General features: G+C 38.7%; 1 protein-coding gene across 3 annotated transcripts in view; it reads right to left on the bottom strand.

The window, feature by feature from the left end:
• Positions 1-20,160, bottom strand: part of DPYD (dihydropyrimidine dehydrogenase) — a 371,706-nt gene that overhangs the window by 56,799 nt on the left and 294,747 nt on the right. For 2 of the 3 annotated variants that reach the window (XM_075038929.1, XM_075038930.1), the window contains exon 19: positions 12,850-12,992. In XM_075038929.1, coding sequence (XP_074895030.1) covers positions 12,850-12,992 — 143 coding nt within the window. Of the gene's footprint in view, positions 1-10,936; positions 11,056-12,849; positions 12,993-20,160 lie in introns of those variants that run through there. The other variant, XM_075038931.1, reaches the window with a different exon arrangement.

The following is a 20,160-nucleotide window of genomic DNA, read 5'->3' as shown; positions in this document are numbered from 1 at the left end:
TCAATGTATAGTTGAGGCTACTGCTTTTTTGATTAGTGTCTATTGATTAAGATTCTGGTGGAAAAAGACTGAAGTTGTAAATGAATGCAAGGTACTTCAGGAAGGATTCTATTTGTGCCCACCCAGGTATGCATATGAATTGACAGCCTTAAGAAAATTAATTTTACTGTAGTGGGCAAGAGCATGATAATCTGGGTAAGGCACACATACAATTTAAAATTTATTCTCAAAAGCAACTAGCAAAAACTGACTCAACTAAAGGGAGATCTTTCTGGGCCATGCAATCCATATGCTGCATACTCTTGCCTATAGAAATGAAAATGTATGTTTTCTAGCCCCTATACAATGATTTAGATGTGCCCAGAGTTACAAAGTAAAAAGCAGTACACAGCTTTGGTTGTCTGACACAGTACTCATAATAATGTGGCAAGAGCTGCAATGTGAGAGTAAGCAGACAAATAAAGTCTCCTCTGAGACTGGTTTCTGCACTTACAATCTTCAGGATACCAATATCTATGGAAAGGCTGCCTGTATAATGATTGTTCCTCCTCCTCAAGTCTTGTTGAACACTGACTTACCAGTACATTAAATGCGTAGCCTAAATTATCCTTTCTATCAGCAATTATTACTTTTGCTAGAGGGTTGTAGGATTAAGAACATTAGGGGAAGTGGATTATCGGACAATGTGGTGCGCTCTCTGGAAAAAAATGAGATTCTTTGTTTTAAAGAACAAATTCGTAAGTAAGAAGAAGCTTCCCAAATATTGATACAGTACAGATGGAATGACTTGATTCATTCACATTAGCTGCTTAAATGACTCTAGAGATACAGGTCAGCAGATGGGATGTTACTTAACAAGGCTTCAGATACTGGATCAAGATGCAAAACTGATTTAGGTGATAGCTGATAGCCTTTTTAAAACATTAGAATTGAGCTAATATACATGAAATGAACTATTTCTTCTGAAGTCCAGTACGGCATTCAGAAAGCAGTTTGAAGGACTCAAATATTACATTGAATTGTCTGAACTGTGGGGAAAAACCCACATTATCTTTTTTACTGAGTCCTAGACTTGAAGTCCTATTGAGCTGAGGGCTTACCAGAGACACCTGAGGGGCAACACACAGAAGAAAGATTCAAAGATGCTAACAACTCCAGGCTCTGCAGAGTAGGCAACCATTCACATAGGGCTTAAGAAATCTACAAAAAAAAAAAAAGACTGGATGGTCCAGTGCCATGTGGGTGGCAGTAATGAAGTATTTCAGTTATTTTGTTATACCTCAAGTGAGTTCATCAGACAAGCTTGAGGTAAAGTGTCATTCTAATGAGAAGTATAGGCTAACGTCAGTAAGTAATGGATCTCAAAATGAGTCAAAAGGAGAAGGTCTCTAGCCCATACAAGACAAGCTTGCGGGATAAGAGCTCTATCTGCGGTACAGCTTGGATCCTCTCTATAACAGGACAACATAACGCTGTCGTGGTGTTGAGCAGAGCTGAGCTGACATTTAGGGAGCATCAAGGCAGGGACCACAGGTAAGGAAATAAGGATGCAGTAGCTGGGCAGCAAGAAGAGCCACACAGCTTGTGTTGAAGCTACAGCAGCCTCCTGAGGCAGGCTGTAACGAAAAGCCTCCCCAGCACCAAGGTGACAGTTACTCCTGCTGGCACAGAGACCCCAAAGCACCTGATTTTTGGGGGTGAAAGATAGACCTTGTTCACGTATTGCACTCCAGCAACCTTGGGCAACTGTGAGTGGCCAACAATGAAGGAGGAGAAAAAAGTCTAGAATCCATTAGCCACTTATCAGACGAGGGCACGGCAGGGTGTAAGAGCACTGTAAGAGATCCTTTAGGAATGTTATCTGATGCATTAATTCCTAGCTTACTCAAATGTATTTTTCCTTCCCTTAAGTTCTTCTCTGCCAATTAATGTATCTTTGATCTAAATAGCTAAACTGGGTGTTTGGGAATGGGAAACTGGCACTTATCAAGGGACCCTGAACGATGCAATTTTGTATCCTGTGTCTCTGAGAGGGGAATTGCAGAAGAAATAAAGAATTTTCAGAAGGCTCCCTGAGGTAATTTTTTTTTTTTTTTTCCCCTGTCAACCACCCCTAGAGGAATGGTTATATTTCCTTATCTCACTAAAGCATTCTGTCAGTTCTTGGAACTACAAAGTGGACCTTTATGCAGTAGGTGGGCACACACACTGATAAAAGTGCTGATCGTGATCATCTTTCCTAAGAAAACAAATATGATTCCACATGCCTTGAGCATTGAGGAGTGTGGGAAACAGCCTCCTTATCAGCCATCTATAGCAAACTGTATCATTGTACTGTAGATCTACAAAATTAAACATATTTTTGAAAGCAGATGAGCTAACTCCCCTGTGTAAACAGTCCAATCACATATAGAGGCTCTACAACTATCTTTAAATTTATGTTGAATATCACTTCATATTTCATTTATTAACACCCAAAGGTCTTGCCTCTCTCTTGTAAGTACTGTTGTGGAAAATGAAATCCTTCAGTTTTCCCAGTGGTTCTGCAGCTGCTGGTACAGCATCAGCAGCTGTGCCAGGTAGACGTAATTTTACTTGACCCATTTCCATGAGCTGTATCCTCCAGTTCCTCCAAAGATATTTCTAAACCAGGTATCAGTTAAGTCTCTCAGATCTGGTGGTTTGATGTTAAAAGTCATAAAGTAACATGACACATTTAGTCAGAAGTTAGCAGTGTTTTTAAGATTTTGTTTTCTGAGAGCTAACCAACAGGAATGCCATCCTCTCTAGACTGGAGTTGGTCCATTATTGCATTTTTGGAAAGGCATATTTGTCAGAAGTGAGTGTGGTTCTAGGAAAGCAGGTTTTTCAGTAAAGAACTGTGTTCTGAAAAATGTGTGGAAAAGAGTTTCACAATTACCAATATGTGCTGTTTGACAACATGGAATGCAACTGCTCCATTTAACTTGAAAACGTCTGTTTTGCAATCCAAGTTAATTGGAATGAAAAGGTCAGAACTAAAATATGTTGCAAAATAGCTGAAACAAAGATTTGATTCACTCAAATAATACTTTTTTCTTTAAATCTGTTAATTCCACACATTTTTAGAATTTTGATTATCAGTTTAAACTGGAAAACTTTTCCATCCTTGATCTTCCCTGTGACAGAATAACTATTTCCTGATCATTGGTAATACTCAGGTTCATTAATGCATAACGGATCCAGGGTAAAGCTTCAGCATTCTTCATCCCAGGACACTCTGAATCAGACACAGCAGGGACTTGAACCCAGATCTATTTTGATTAAATGAAATTTGTCAATGAAAAACAGTTTCCTCAAAGAAGTTTCCAACAAACTCTAATGAGAACCATCTACTGAGGGACACTCTCCTGTGACCAGAATTTTGAAAGCTGCAGACCTCTCAAAATCAAACAGAAAAGCAATTTTTCCATTTTGGAACCTCTGTTCAGTCCTGCAATGATTAACCCCTCATCCTTGTGAGTCTTTCCCTCTAGTACCCTCACATTTTATTTCAGCTAAAATTACTTTCATCCTTTATCAGCTTCCCTGTATGAATTTGTGCAGCAGCTGCTGTGTCCATTGAAGAGTGAGATTCATGTGAGTAAAATAGTTCTGACCCTCCGAGTCCTTCGTGTCTGAGATAAAACGCCACTTTCACATTTCCTTAGGGATTGTTTTACCTATCTCTGTCCAAAAAATAAATATCAGCAAGAAAAGCAACGACATAACTCAGATACTGAAGGAGGTTAAACCCTTTCTTAAACGTACTGCCAGCTTCAGAAAAATGGTTTCACTGTTTGTTTCTTTCATTCAAATTGCATGGATAAAAGGACCTCTTGCCAGCCAGATCAATCTGTGTCAGGGAGCTTGTGTTGTAGCAGGAAAAAACCCTTCAAAATGGCATCAGGGCTCACATGCCCAGATTGCTCCCTCCTTCCTGAGTGGAAAAAGATTTTTCTACCACTGGAAAAAACTGGCAGATCGGTGACCAAACTCCAGCTAGCCCTGCACCGAGCCCAAGCCGAGCTGGATGGCAGTGCACACCTGTGCTGGTGTGGACTCCAGGTCTGTGCCTTCCCTGAGCATGACCTCCTCCACCACGTGCTCTCCCTTTCTTCCTTTCATTGCCAGCTACAGCCTCTGACTGAAAGATCAATGGAGCTGCTATGATACAAAAAGGAAAATTTCTTACATGAGTATTTTCTTTGTATGACCGATAATGTTTCCGAGAAAAACTTCTCTGATGGCAGAGCTTTGAAATCCTGAATGTTTTATGTTTTCCCTTTTTGGAAAACAAGTGCCCTGCAGAGGGGGACTTGTTAATACATATAATTTAAAACAAAACACAGGAAATTCCCTAAGTAATTATTGGAGATGGCAGTAACAAAAAAAGAAACTCAGCATTTTCTACTGTGCTTATCTTTCCTTCTATTTATATTTTCAATATCCAACAAGGAGCTGTGTACATTTTCAGATTCAGTTTCTAGTCACCTCCACACTGGTACACAAGGGGAACTCTGTCTATAACAGAGCTAGCTTCGTGTCTGAAAGCAACCTGAGCTGAGCAAACCAACTTGCCCACAATTTCTTCAACACTTAACTGACCCTCTTTTGAAGAGTCATCTCCATGTTGCTTTTACTTTGTAAACTTTTAAACAAAATTCACTTGATGTTAATTCACACCACGTGGTTTTATCTACAGGGAGGACAGCTCTGTGCTTGTTCACATAAGATAGCAGGAGCACAAATCCACATCAGTAATGTGAATCCACATTAAAAATAGGTGCAGCAGTAGTGGCTTGTGGAAAGACAAGCAATATTGTGGATCCTTGGGAGAGATGGAGAGAGCATGTTGCCGAAGAAATTATTCTTCACATCTCCTCAATCCTTATAGTCCATATGTCACCAGACCCAGGGAAGCAGGGTAGACACCTGGGCAGAAGGGGAAAGAGAAGCAGGCTCAGTGTCCCCAGGTATAAAAGCAGAGAGCAAATCCTCTGCAGAGACTTGGAGTGACTGGTATAGGACAGCATTTGAGCTGATGCTCAATTGAGACCATTCAGTGATAGTTAAACCTACTTTGCATGAGAATCCATTATAAGAATGACAAATAGCAATTGTTACGGAATGAGCTTGAATTCAGTCTTACAAATTTATGAAATAACAATCCTATCTATGCAGACCTCATTTACTAGCTGGTGAAACAAGCAGAAATAAAGGAAAGCTAATAGATAAATCCCTTAAGCAGCTCCAAATAAAATGTAAAACTACAGCAAAACTGCACAAAATAAAAGGCATTATTAGCTTAGAGTTTAGTCTGTAACTTTACAATGTGCTGATTTGATTATTGCAACTTTTCATTAAAAGTGGCAAGATAATAAAAGTAAAAATCAATAATGAAAACCTGTTCTAATTTGATATTTTTTTCCAACTATAACCAAAAAGCTTTCTAGATTGTTTTTGTTTGACAAATTCCAATTTCCATTAAAGGAATTCTCACAGAAAATTCTCACTATCAATTAGCAATTTCCATCCCAAGCATCTGTAATGGAGCAAGTGTGGCAGTCCTCAAATGACTTTTTTTTTTATTACCAAAGAAGACAGACAGACAGTTGAGAACAAGCTGAGTTTCTGTAATTAGCACTGAGCTAAGAAAAAAGCAGAAAATAATGAAATGCTTATCAGAAGTGATCGCTTGAGTATGTCTGTCCCAACTCTTCTCTCTCTCACACATTCATTTTCCTTTTGATTTTATGTCTACATGTTCAAACAGTACTTTGTTCCCTCTTTTGTTTCTGCATGTACTGCAAATTTCAGCTCTGCAGAAAAGGGCCACTCCATTCAGCACTGTGTCCGCTGAAGACTTTTTTAAGCACGCGGCTCTGTGAGCAGCAGAGCTAATGATACCTGGCTTCCAGCAGCTCTGTGTCTCCTGGTTGGGTTCTCTGACGTCTAATAAGGTGTGACTGCCAATTAAAGCCTTTCCTGTGGCTGACACAGTCCTAACAGCACTGTCCCATGTGGATTCTCAGAGGTCTAATAAAGGTGAGCTCATAGCACGCTCACACTTACAGTGAAGGAATGCAGGTACACTCCATCCTCTGCCTGACTTTTTTTTTTCTCAAAACTTTTTATAGCAAAATACTTTCTATCTTCCAGAAAATTTCAGTGAAAATGGCCACAGAGCTCAAATGTGACTGAGGATACTCAAAAGGACATAATTTCTTTGGGAATAGGGACTAAAACCTGCTATTTCCACGTGAGACTACATTTATCTCAATCAAAGGACTGATATCTGAAAAGTGGTTTTGCCTTAAGTGGTATTTTTTTTCCTTAAAATTGTTGGTGGATGTAAAGAGCCACACCTTGAATCTTGTCTCATATCATTTTGGTGGCCTGCCACTGCATCCAGCAATCTATTCTTCACTTACTAATTTAACTGGTGAAAGAAGAATTAGCTCCAACATCTTAACTTCTCATTAGCTCCAACATCCTAACTTCTCTGTATCATGGACAGCTTTGTACAGAAAGGTTTTGTTCTTCTACCCCCTGAGCTACAGCCTGCATCAGAAACTTTATGGTGTCCAGTTGGTGCCAAAGTGTGCCCGTTCTTGGGCTTATCTGCCCGTGGAGCACTCTCCGACTGACACAAAGCAAAGCCTTCAGCCTCTGTTCCCCCCATGCGCTGGTGTAAGGATGAGCTGGGGGCAGAGGAAGGGTGGACTCTTGGCGAGTGCAGGCAGGAGAAGCCCAGCCTTGCTCTGCCACACCAATGGCACCTGTGGTTGATTAAGGCTTGCAGCCACCCACCTGACATCTTTCTCCTCACACAGAGCTGAGATTAGACATGAGGAAAGACTGAGCCCTTCCTCTGCATTCAAAATCACTGCTATTCATTGCAAGACAAAATATATTTTTTCCAAGTGTCATCAGTATAAACTTAACCTCGAATTGTAAAACAGAGGGCCTACTCTATCACTGCCCTGCTCTGTCACTCCCATGATTTCAATCTCTTCTAGTTTTTCACTCTCCATACCATTAAATGGCATAAATGATAATTCCCGGATAAGAATTTTTTGGCCTCATCTAGTCTTCACTTAACTCAAATTTCAGTGTCTTCACTGACTTGAACAGACACTGAGACGGGCTTAAAAGAACACTAATTCAGTGCATGGAGAACCAACTCTCTACTTTGCAGTTCTGTAGCCATAAAAAACCATAGAGAAATAGCATCAGGGACCTTAATGAAAATTAAAATAAATAAATAAATAAAATAAAATGGGGAAAAATATGATGAATTATTACAGCAGACATTTACTTCATGGGTTTTTGTGGGGTTTTTTTTGAGATTAGGGTGGAGAAAATGGTAGCGTCTAAGCCTTAAGACGTGACATAATGTTTATGAAATGGTTTGGGTTTTTTTTCCCCTGTCATTTCAGTGATTATATTTTCAGAGCCTTGCTTTTATTTTCTGATACCCATGGCATTTTATACCATGTGGAAGGGTTCCTCACAAGGTTTCACATCTGCACAAATAGAATAACAATGCTCTCTCATAGTTCAAGTCCCACTATTTTGTGATAGAAAAGCTTGTTTATTCACACACAAAAGGCCATCCTGCTGTTACAAAAATCCCTCAGCTAAATGCTTCAGTAAAAAGCCTGCTGAAGAAAAAATAATAATCAAACTGTCCTGAATCCCTTGAGACTCTGGCTCCAAAGAGGTACCAACAAGAATGCTCCTTGAAAACGTTACAAAAACCACAAGTAGTCTCATAAAAACAACCACATTCTGTGTTGGAGGGAGATTTTATCTTGTAGGGGCAAAAACCATTGCTATTGCTTTCCTATCATGGGCTGTCATACTTCCAGAATGGCTTTGTTCTTCCTCAGATCCCTGAGGTTTCATACACAACTGGTGTGGGGCAGGAAAGAAGGGCACAGGGCAGATCCAGTATGATGGCGGCTCTGTCTCTGAGGTGGGGTATATTCCCACCTTATTCCCTTGCATGAGAGATGAGGAGGGTCATGGTGCAAGGTCCAGAGGCAGCAGGTGTGCATGGACTGAATACGACATGGTGAGGACAAGAGCACAGTGCCTGTAGGAACAGGGCTACAAGGTGCTACCTCCCGTCCAGGGCAAGTGGGAGACAGAGATGGGCGAAGGTGGGTCTGAAACAGGGCTGGGGGCAAAGCTACGGGCGGCCCTGCTAGGAAGCAGCGTTATATGGGTGGATTTTAAATTGTTGCTATGTAGAGAGCTTTCACAGACATCCATGTTGGAGCAACAGGGGACATGTGTGACCTCCATATTTTGTAAGAAAAGAAATTTATTTGAAAAGGAACCCATATTCTTTACACATTAATGACCAATATTCAAGATTAACAAAAGTATTCCATACCAGAATACAATGTTAAGAGACTCTACCATGAAACAAGTATACTTCAGAAAGTACCCCCTTTGTTCTATGTTTTTTTTGGTTACATCTGCTAGAAATAATGACTACAGAATCTCATTCAACAAAAGGTCATTTATGTCGATGGACAGAACACAGAGGATCAGATCACCTGCGGTAATTGCAAATTAATGCTCTACTGCTAATGCATTAACTACACAATATTGATCTACAATTCAATCATACAGGCTACTGTGAAGTGATTTTTACTTTAATATTTTTATGCTTTTATTGCTTTTTCCATAATGCATTTTCTCTTTCCACTGGAATTTTCTATAATTGTCTCCATTTTTAATTTCCTACAGAGAGATGACTTTGAGAAATGTATGTGTCTTTCAAAGCCTTGCAAAAATCTAACAAACCATTATTGTGACATGGTAAATCACATACATGATGCAAAAGGTGTAAAAAAATCCGATATCTTATTTTGATAAATCGGGGTTTTAAAAAAAGCTTATTTTAAAAAAAAATACTTCAGCCTCACTGGAAGCCTATACTAAGGAACTGTACCTCAGAAAGATGCAGCTAGACATTTCTGGAGCTTTTGGTATGCAATGAGTGCAAGATTATCTCCATAAATAAAGTTGTTATTTTTTTTAATTTCATGCCTGTACTGAAAAGGGATTGGTGGATTTCGGTATGCTACAAAAAATGTATAGTGCTATGGAATGAGCTGAAGAATGATTTAAATGCTTCAGCATTTTTCATGAAAAATTAAAAAACAAGTGGGATCTTTTTGCAACTGTTTCTGAAGTCCATAAAGTGGAAGAATGGTCTGCTAAATTGCTGTATAAAATTTTAACCCCAGCTACTACTGACTACAATGATCCAGTTTGTTTTCTATACCTGCTGCAAAACTTTCTTACACACAAACTTTTTGCCAGTAATAACGCTAAGATGTTGCCCTCTATCTTTTAAAGGAGGGGATAGAACACACTTTGAATACTGAAACTCTCTCCCCAAACCATTCCCTAAAATACCTGCTTAATACCACTTGAGGTGGTTACAGCATATATTAAAATACAGCTTACCACCTGACTCCTGACTTGCATTCCTGTGTATGATGATTTTGTAAATGGAAAATAAATACCCACATTTTAAAAATAAAAGCAATTGGAAAAAATAATGGAGAACTGATTGTAGGTGAAATAGCTGCAAAGGAAAACCTGATCTTGCTTTTAATGGAGGTACATTTATTATTCATAAACCTCTTCTCTAACAGATATGCCACTCTGCAATTAAATCAACTCACACAAAACCTTCATATTATCTTAGCCCATGAACGTCACCCTCTCATGGCAGAGAAGACATAGGACCCTTGTCTAGGTAAAATGAAGGGAAGCCCAATGGCCATGCAAGTGCTGCTCTCCCAGGTTCTCTAGCTGGGCTCCGTGGATGGATCAATACAACCTGTGCTGCTTAGTGATATCAGACCATGTCTAATGCTGGATGAACTGACATTCCCTACCCTTTAAAAATACTGCTAATGAGGAAACATCCACGCTCTATTCTGTGTAACAGGGTGGTGATAGCAGTGGCAGTACCCACTCCTAGGTTTTGAGACCACTGCTCATTCAGCACAGCTGAGCACAGAGCTCACTCCAGCACCGCCAAAGCCTGGGCTGCTTGCTTTCTGCCTCTGGATCAGTCATAAGGTGTCCTCGTGGTTTTGGAAACATGAAGTAAGATAACAAATAGTGCAGTACTGTGTCAGTCCAAGTGTCTATTCAGTACCACCTCCAACAGTGTCTGAAGCAGATACTTAAGATAAGGCTATGGGACGCATATATAATTCCCCCAGTACAGTCCCAGTATCTCCCTGCTTAACTCAGGGACTTGCTATGGAGTGAATCTTAATAAACTGAATTATTCAGTAGGTCACTTTATTTGATGCGATCTCCAAATTCTGTACTTGCTCTGTATTTTGGTACTGAAGTGAACTGTCAAAGCTGTTACGATGAGCAACAGAGGTTTTGACTGTTGAAGAAGGAACAACTTGGGCATTTGATACCAAGGACGTGAGAGAGATTGGGATTCAGGGGAAAGTATATTAGCCAGCTATTTGTATGACCTTGTTAAGAAATAAAATAGCGGCGATGATTCTCATAATCCTAATTAGGTTCCAAAGATGACCTATGAAGATGAGGCTGTTGTCTTCTGTCTATCACAACGTGTCTTGCCTAAGCAGCAAATAAAAGTTTCAATCTAGTCCCGGTCAACTGTATGTCTTATAAGACTGTCTACAGAGATTAGTCATTTCCCTCTCCCTTCCATTTGCCTTTCCCAAGATGAGGGAAAGACTTATGGCTTGTACTCACAATCTTGCATGAAGTTTACTAAAGGCTTATTTTTAAATAAATGTAATTGAACTAGTTCAGACTCTTACCTACACAGCAGCTTTAGAATCCATTTACCTCAGATTAAATTACTTCCCTACTTTAGTGAAGCAGAAATAAGCTACTCAAGCTGAGGATAGGTTTGATCCAGAGGAGTTTCAAATCAGTTCTAGAGATGATTTAGGTTAAACTGGTGAGGCCTAAGGACAAGAAAAGAGTTTTTCCACCGTCTCTGGGAAAAATCTGTTGAAAAGAGAAATTACTCTGTAAAGGGCAGAAGACCAGTATAGATCCAAGTAATTTCTGGAAGCCAGTTCCAGAGAACTTGATTATTACTAAAAAGAAAACAATAATTAATGTTTTGTAAATCCAATATTCTTTCTCTTGAGCACTGACTGGGATGTCTGCATTAAATTATATTTCAGAATTTCCCATTATCACTGGGGCAAACCAATAAAAAAGAAAAGAAATAATAAAAAATAAACAGCTACACAGTCTATATAAAGGAAAAGTGCATAAATGACATTAAAAAAATTCATTTTTAGTCATGCAGAAACAGATACAGCAGACGTAGAACAGAAAATCATTCCACTCTGTGTAGTTCAGATCACATAACATTGTTAGAGACAAAGCCATCAAAACTGAAGCTCTATTAGCAATAACAAATGAAAAGCATCTATAGCAGTAAAAACATTCCCTTGCCAATCCTACTTTTTTGTAGACAAATGCTGCTCTGTAATTTGTACCGTTACTTAGTATTTATATGGAAGAAGCTCTCAGACCACTGTGTAAGAAAGGTAGATCTTTTGTCTGTGCATGGGAAAAGAAGAGTTTGAAGCATTCCAATACAGACTAAAAAAAAATAGGAAATGGTATTAATAAATCCAAGGAACATAGTAAGTCTATAAAAAAGCAGTGGCCTTCTACTTCAGCTTCCAGAGATGCTAACTGTGATGTGCATCAAAAAACCCAACCAAACCAAACCACTGAGTTGGCCTTTTTTTTTTTTTCTCTGAAACATAGCAAAGAAATGACTAATCTCAGCATTCACCATAGCTATGCAGAAAGGATGGTCACACTGATTCTAATTTTAATGTCAAAGTGAATTGTGGGAATGAAACCACTCCAGTCATTCCATGGAGTGACACAAAGCCGATATCCACAGGATGCACACCTGCTGTTGTCTATGATGGGAACTACAGATAAAGGGGATGAGTAGTTATCAGAATGTAACATATAATGGAATAATATAACATAACCACCACCTGCTCCTTATCAGCCACTCTAACATATATGCTGCAATGGTGCCCTGACATGCCTAGTAGTGCAGGTAAGGGGCTGATTTCCAGCCAATTTCCTGGTGCCCATAACAGGCCACCAAGGCTTCCTTCCATGACAGGGACTAACTAACCATGCCAGTCTGGCCAGGACCTCAAAACAACCCATCAGGCAATGTAAACAGCCTCAACTACTGCCTGCAGTCTGACACCTCACTCCAATGCAATGGGCTGCAATGCCAGCACCCCATGCAGGAGGCACAGCTCTGTACCTCCTGATCCAATAAACATGCTTAAGGGACACAGATGCCTGGATAAACAAGAGTTACTTTACACTGGCTCCCAGTGGAACCAAAGTAGTGCTCTTTGAAATCCCTCTCTCCTTGAAAAGGCTCTTTGCAGAAGACAAAAACCGAGAATAAAGGAAGATCAGATAGCTCAAGGTTAACTCTGTGTCAACCTTGTTTTTATGACAAGGGAGAGATGGTGAAAGTTTAAATCCTATAGGTCAGAGAAAAAAAATGATCACATACTCATGGCTAGCCTTTTCCCAGATTAGTATCGTGACACCCAAGGTTTTCTTTTGGCAACTCCTCCTCCATCTGAAATGAATCTCTCTTAGCAAGAAGCATGAAGTTAAAAACATGAGAATTCCCGTCAGTGGCATAAACCCTCACTATCCTAATGTTTGAAAGGAAGATACATTATGGTTTTAATTACAGTTATTTTAATTTTTATATTTTAAAGAAAGAAAAGGTACCTGTAAAACAGAAGCCCCACTGTGCAGAAACTGCAGCCCACTTTCAGCAGAATCGATGCCTCCAGTTGCTAAGATGGGAAATCCTGGGAGAGCACGGGCTATGGCAGACACTGCACGGAGGGCGATGGGCCTAATAGCATTTCCTGCAGAAAACCAGAACATTTTGTTAGCAGTGTCAGAACACACCCTGATGTAATTTGCACATCCCTCACGGTAGGAACATTGGGAACTAACATCTAATTCTGAGATGCAGAGGTTATATTAATTTACAAATTGACACCAAATGGGTTTCAAGTGGTATCAATACTTGTAAAGTATTATGAGTTTGGCTGAAAAAAAGAAAATTGCAGAAACATTTGGATAAACATTGCAATACTGGCTTGAACATTTTAGCTGATGCTCAAAATAAAGATTAACAATGTCTGAGACATAAAGCAATACTTTACCATACAGTACTCTGTAGACAAAGAGATCTATGTTTCTACATAAAGAATCAGGTTGATTTTTTGAACATAGATGTTGTCCAAGAGAGAACATCTCATTTATTTATGTGTGACTAAAAATTGTTTAAAGGTGCCATTTCATTGCACTTGACATTTCATATATTATTTAATGTTTCCCCTTTGGATGTCTGCAGATTCAGATAATCCTTTAAGTAAGCCCCCTTTAACTATTAACATGATAGAAGCTCAAAAGAATAAAGTATATTCATTTATGGCTGTATCTCCAAGACTGGAGCTTGCATTTTCAAATGGTATGTAGAGGTTGAGTCAGACAACTCACTGCTACATTTAGAGGAATTATGATTAAAGTCTCAATACACTGCATCTGCAATGCATCTGCTTTGGCTACATCCTACTGATGGTATACAAGTATTTAAAATATGCATACAGATGCTGCTCATTAAATGATGGATAGCATAGACAGCTGACACTTTCAGTTATTTATTTTTTAGGCTAGTTGGGATTTCTCTAGAAAACTCCCATATTCCTAAAACCTTTACTTAATTTAGAGAACCTTTGCGGTAATTTTCTGTTACCATTAGACAACAATACAGTAGTGTAAGGGAGGGACACATCGCTCCCAGAGGAACTGGCTGGCTGTCAACCTATGCAAGGAAGTGCTAGTACTTTTTTTTTTTTTTTTTTTTTTTTTTTTGTACTGTATTAAGTAACTTGGGGAAATACCATGAACCTGAAACACTTCTGAACACTCTCCATGGGTACTGTTATAACCTTTAAAGCTTTGACCTTCTGCAAGAGCAAATAACCAAATGGGAAGAAAGAAATAAAACCAAAGCAACAAACAAAGCAAGAGGAAGAAGAAACCACAATTAGGAAGTGTGGGAAAAGAGCCCATGCAAAACCAGTAGCTGCTGCATCACCACACCTCTGCTTAGAGGCCTGACCAACATGCTCATCTCCTTCAGATGAAACTTCTTCTTGAACCCAAACAAGCTGTGTTGCCATTCTTCCCCTACCCTTTCTGAGACAGAAGCACTGCAGTCTGCTGGATTTTTAATCTAAGAAAGCCTGACAGTAAAGGATACGTTGCTTTTTTTCAGGCAGCCCTGCCTCACTGAGCCCAGCACCTACCCTCCCTCCAGCGTCCCCATCAGTGCTTCCTCTCAGGCAGAGTTTTACTGGTCTCTGTGAAGGACCTACTATCGGCTCAGGATTCTGCTCTCTAGAAAGAGCCTCTGCCTTGCTAGTGCATCAGCTAAGACCTCCCCGGTCTAGCTGGAAGGGTCAATGAGGAGAATGATCCCACACAAGTTCAGGCCAAAAAACTTGTCACGTTTGCTTTAAATAGGACAGCTGCACTGTCACTTTGACAAGGAGATGTTTTTTCAAGGTATTTTTCCATTACAGAAAACTGAAATTTGGTTTGTCTTAACCATTAAAAATACTCTGTCTTCAGCTCACACTGCCTTTTGCAACATACCACTGCCCCTCACTGTAACCCTGACAGACAACACTGAATTCACTGGAGACCCTGGCCCGTCAGTATTAAACACATTCACACCCAAAAGCTCAGCTAAGCAGTCTATATTGACACCTGCTCTGGATTCAGCACAAAATTATCTTCTTGCGCAATGACAACTTCTGTTGCCTCAGGATAGACACCTTCTCATTATATACTTAATACAACACCTCCTCCTTCTTCAATAGCTAATCTCTGCACCTGACCAAAAACCAGAATACTTGTTATCTGATCAGAAAGACTCTTCCACCCGCCATCAAGACACACCACATGTTCTTCCATGCCCATGTTAGGGATCAGGACTGCTCTCAGGCTTTACACACTTACCTCTTGCTAGTTTAACAGAGACTACATAGAGATATAATGTTTTAAGCACAGAAACTTTCATTTGCATAAATGGATAGCCTAACCCAAGATGCACTATCAGCATGTTTTGGTGAAAAGTAGAGCCTGGTTCATAAAAATTAGAAATCTCACAAAAACTGCCTTAAAGAATCTAAGATCACACCAGAATAGATCATAGAAAGGAGCTGGAGCTGAACAGGAACTTTCCACAGGGCACTAATGACTATTTGCCATCATTTGAGCTAGATCGATTGTAATGTGTTTGAAAGGAATAGAATGATTCTCTGAAAGAAGATGACCGCTAGTGACCAAAGAGCAAATACTGTGACAGAATTGATGGTCCAGTCTTAGAGAGAGACTTGAGACAAAAAAAATGGAACCATGCTGTTTGCTCTCACAGATTTATGGATAAAGCCTTTTGGAGGGCATACATGCCAAGATATACACTACACAGCCAAAACCATTGAAAATAATCTCATCAAAAAACACTAGTTCATGAGATTCTTCAAATATTCAGTGTTCAAAATTGAGGCTATAGGTAAGCATCAGACTTGCTATATTGCTTTCAGGCACTGACACAGCTGCTCCAGAATCTCACTGTGATGCGGTAGTTATTTTTTAGAAACTTGAAAGAATACAGACACTGGGAACTCTGAAATCACGTGGCTAGAGGGAAATCTCTTCCCAATCTGCATGAGTTAAAAGCTGACATCTGCCTCGAGGCATGAAGGTTTATATTCTTTTAACCCCAATGTAACTCTGAGAGTTTGCATTCAATCAGTTTTTAAGCCTTATTGACCCTTGACCTTAATGGTATCTTGTAGCAAAGAGTTCCACAAGAAAATATTTCCAGAATAGAATTGTTCCTTTCTTCAGTCTGATTAAATTAGCCACCTTCTCACTTAAATGACTGTCTCTGTACAATGGTCAGTAAAGGAAAAGAAGCAAATGACAGTTTATTTAAGCTTTCAGCACAATAGGTAATCAGAAAGGCTTTCATTCAGCCCAAAGAAATCAAGCATATGATTTGATGAAGCCTAGCAGAGATGGCAATGAGACTTAGAATTTATTACGGAACACAGGTACTTTTTAGTACTAGCTGCACTTGATATTCATAATTTGAGTTATTACTTACATTTGGTGATTAGTAAATTAGTGATAAATTGGTACAATTGCAAAAGTATTCCTTCATCTATAATTCATCCAAATGAATTTAAAAACATTTCAAGAGTGCTTATGATGATGATGATGAGAGTAAATAAATGGCTCTAATGACAATCAGAGGGTTGACTGAGGTGTCACTATTCATCCCAGCATTTTTTTCTTTAGTCTACAGAATATGGAACAAGCACATCAGAAGGTGCAGCCATTGTCTCGTGCATTTCTTGATCAACAGTTCAGAAGCTTCCCCTTCTGTAGTAAAAGCTGCTGTTCTGGAATACAATGTGATTTACTTGTGATAGAGATCCTACTGCCTAATGGAATGGTGAAACAACCTTCCAAATCAAAGCCAGAAAGAATACAAACAACAGTGATGTCAAGCAATTAAAAAAAAAAAAAGGCAAATAATAATAATAAAAAAACAACAAATGAGCATTGAATTTGACCTAGAGTCTCTATCTTCTTGCATTTTTGTATGAGTACCACAGGAAGGTAATAAATTCTGTTATAGAGATTTGTGAAGAAGGAGTTTTTAAAAGGTTGAAAGAGAGGAGATTTAATGCCAAATTTTAAAAGAGCTCTAAGTAGTAGAGGGAATTTGCAGAATGTTGTCTGTTAAATCCAATGGTATTTAAGAAGCTGAGGTCCAAATCCAGCATGCATTTGAAAGACAGCTCACATGTTAAGAAATAAGCATCTACCACATACTCTGACATGTTGGGACCTGTAATTCCACTAGTTAAGCACCCGTAGCTGGGGAAACTGCTGATATGGTACTCTCTTGATAGTAGCATTACAGCTGCTACCAGAATCTAGATGTGGCTATCATTTACCTTGCTGTAAAATAATGAGATTTAATAAACAAAGTCCATTTATCCAGACCTCAAGCAGGGGAGTGAGATTTGAAAATGAAAGACAGACAGAAAAATATCTGGTGTAGATGACATGCTACTCTATGTTGAAAACTACTCTTTCAAGTCTCTTATTAACAATGGAACAAATAATTGCTATTATATAAAGATTTAAACAATGAAATAATTATATGATGCAAAAGTCCCTGACCTTTTTCTTCTTTTTCATGCCTTAAAACAAAGCATTTTGGTTTTCTCTCTCTTTTTTTTTTTTTTTAATAATAAGTCAGATTTTTCATGACTATCAGTCAAGGAAACCCAATAGGCAAAATACAACATGAAGAAGAAGCAGAACATATGTCAATCAAATCCTCTCCCTCATCAGTGCAGGTAGGCAGAGCTGCCCTTGTCCTCTGAGGGTAGCAGACTGATGACAAACTGATGAGAGGTATTATACCTACTTACTTGTTTGATTGTTTATTTTTACTTAGGAAGTAAAAAAACCTTTACCAATGCCAGAAGACACATGTTTTATTACAACTTCATAAGTCCTTGGAGTCCCCAGAGGACTTGATCCTGTCAAGCACCAAAAAATGTTCACTAGATTGAGGCCTGAGAGCCAAACTTAATACCTTCTTCAAGGAGAAGCCTGGCATTAAGCTTCAAGCAACCCAGTAGCTTTGGAAGTTCCTAGGAGAAACAATTCAGATCTTGATCCCAGTGATCCACCAATGGGGAAAAAACCTGTCTCAGAAGTCTTGAATACTGGGCTACATTCTCACTGGCAATACATTGCACCAATGTGGTAGTTTAAAGTCTTTAACACGTATTTGCAGCAGCTCTAAATGGGCCTTTAGGTAAAGATGATCCAGGTCCATAAAAAAACAGCCAACAGAACTGAGATGAATCAATTCAGACTGATAACACTGAGCCTGAATCATGAAGCGGTCTGAATGGTCTTTATCAAACTCTGTCAACAAAAAACCCCAGATTTACAAGGAAAGCAAACTCTCATACCTTTGGTTAGTAGGTGACTTAAAAGCAAATTTGTGTATCTATGGTTACTAGATGGAACAAAAATGAATTTGGGTCATAATTCTCCCAATTCTGTGCATTGTAAAGTAAAATTAATTTTTAATTTACATTATATTATATTACACTGCAGTTCTTCTTTACAAATTTAATATCAGATTTAAACCACAGAGCCTAAATATTACAAAGAAAAATTAGCTGATACATTATTTTTTATTAATAAATTACTGATAAAGTCTGTGCTGTTAAAAAATAAACCCCCAAAATCTAAGCAAGATCACCCTCCCTCCCTCTGTAAATACATTCTTGGAAGACAGCTGACATTGTTATCTTCCTGACTGTTAAAATTAATGAAGCTAATGACAAAATAAGCCAATGACAGCAAATATTAGACTTTGGTGAAAAAGCATTACATAAGGGAATTGGTCTGGGAAAGCTTAGGCATTGTAGATGATCGATCCAATGCTGCAGGAAGTAACTGGATAAGTAAGTTTGGGGATTAGGAAAAAACCACAGAAAACATAATTCTTTGTTAAGGCATTTTCTGCATAACATGTACACTGCCTAGCACTGGTGATCAAAGTACTTTATACATGTATATATATATAAAATCTGCATTCGCAAAAAGTCCAGGGAAATGGGCAGGTAATACACAGTTCATTTGCATTGCATTCCTTCTGATTGCAATTATTCTATATGTTCTTTCTCTCTCCCACCTGTAGGTGGCCACCATAAGCTACACTTATCAAATAACTGATTAGCAGGGTTTTCAATACTGTCATATCCAGATAATTAGCAATTTATTTAAATAACCAATTTCTGTGGAAATAATTGCCATGGAATGCCCTGAACCTACTTTTTATAAACTATAATAAAAGTGTTAAGATAATCCCTGACATTTGCAAATGCCATTAGTTCACCTTTCCTTTTGATAGTGCTATGGCATTATGTTTAAACAATTACCCGATAACGCGGCAGTTTAATGAAACAGCATAGCAGGCACATCCTTCAAAATGGCCAGAGAATGCATTTATATGCAGAAGAAAACCCAATGAATAGACATGTTTAGAGAGAAAGACTATCCACAGCTGTTATGAGGTTCCCAAATAGGACACACAATATTCAGTGCACTAAAAAATACAGGAAGTGCCCAAAGACTAAGTTCAATATGGACCTTGCCACAGCTTTAATGGTGCACAGCCCAACACTTGTCAGGATCCAGACAAGACTCTTTCCACTGCTCCCTATCTATTTCAGCCTAGGCAGTCCTTCTGTCCATTACTACTCATACATTAATAGCCATTTGCCAAAATCACTAATAATAATGTACTATTTAGCTAGGCTCTGGCTATTTCCAACCAAAACTTCTAATTACTCATTTACCAAATGGAGCATTTGAAGAAATATTCATTTTATGGGATGGCTCTACAACAGTTAGCCTCTATCTTCAAAGCAATGGCTATCTAGCGTTTCATTTTATCGACAATTTGTGAAGGGTGATGCGCCAACACTACCAAATCAATGGCAAAGGTTCTGCTGACTTCAGTGAAGTCAGGACTTTACTCCAAGACTTTAGAATAATGTTAAGGATTCTGCAGATTTGAAACAATTTCTATCTCACTGCCATTGCTGGATCTTGAAACCATGTCAACTGACTGCATTCTACTAATTTTTGTTAGCATATCATGACTATCTATGACATTTATGGCTTGATAAACTGGTGGTGTGTTAATATTTTCTCTGATAATTATTCCCCCCTTCTTTTTTATTACAAAGTTTACTTCTCATTTGATTCTATTTGTGATACCTATGGGTTTGAGTCCAACCTGTGACTGGAAAAAAGAAGTAATGATTTTGCTTCATGTCTCCTTCAAAAAAAAATGGTATCAAAATAGGAAAAAAAAGGTGGAACTTTAACAAGCACAGAGAAAAATCAGTG

The sequence above is a fragment of the Buteo buteo genome, chromosome 10 (assembly GCF_964188355.1).
Source record: "Buteo buteo chromosome 10, bButBut1.hap1.1, whole genome shotgun sequence".
NCBI lineage: Eukaryota > Metazoa > Chordata > Aves > Accipitriformes > Accipitridae > Buteo > Buteo buteo.
Note: the sequence above shows the minus strand (reverse complement) of the source record. Positions and strands in the feature narration are given on the sequence as shown.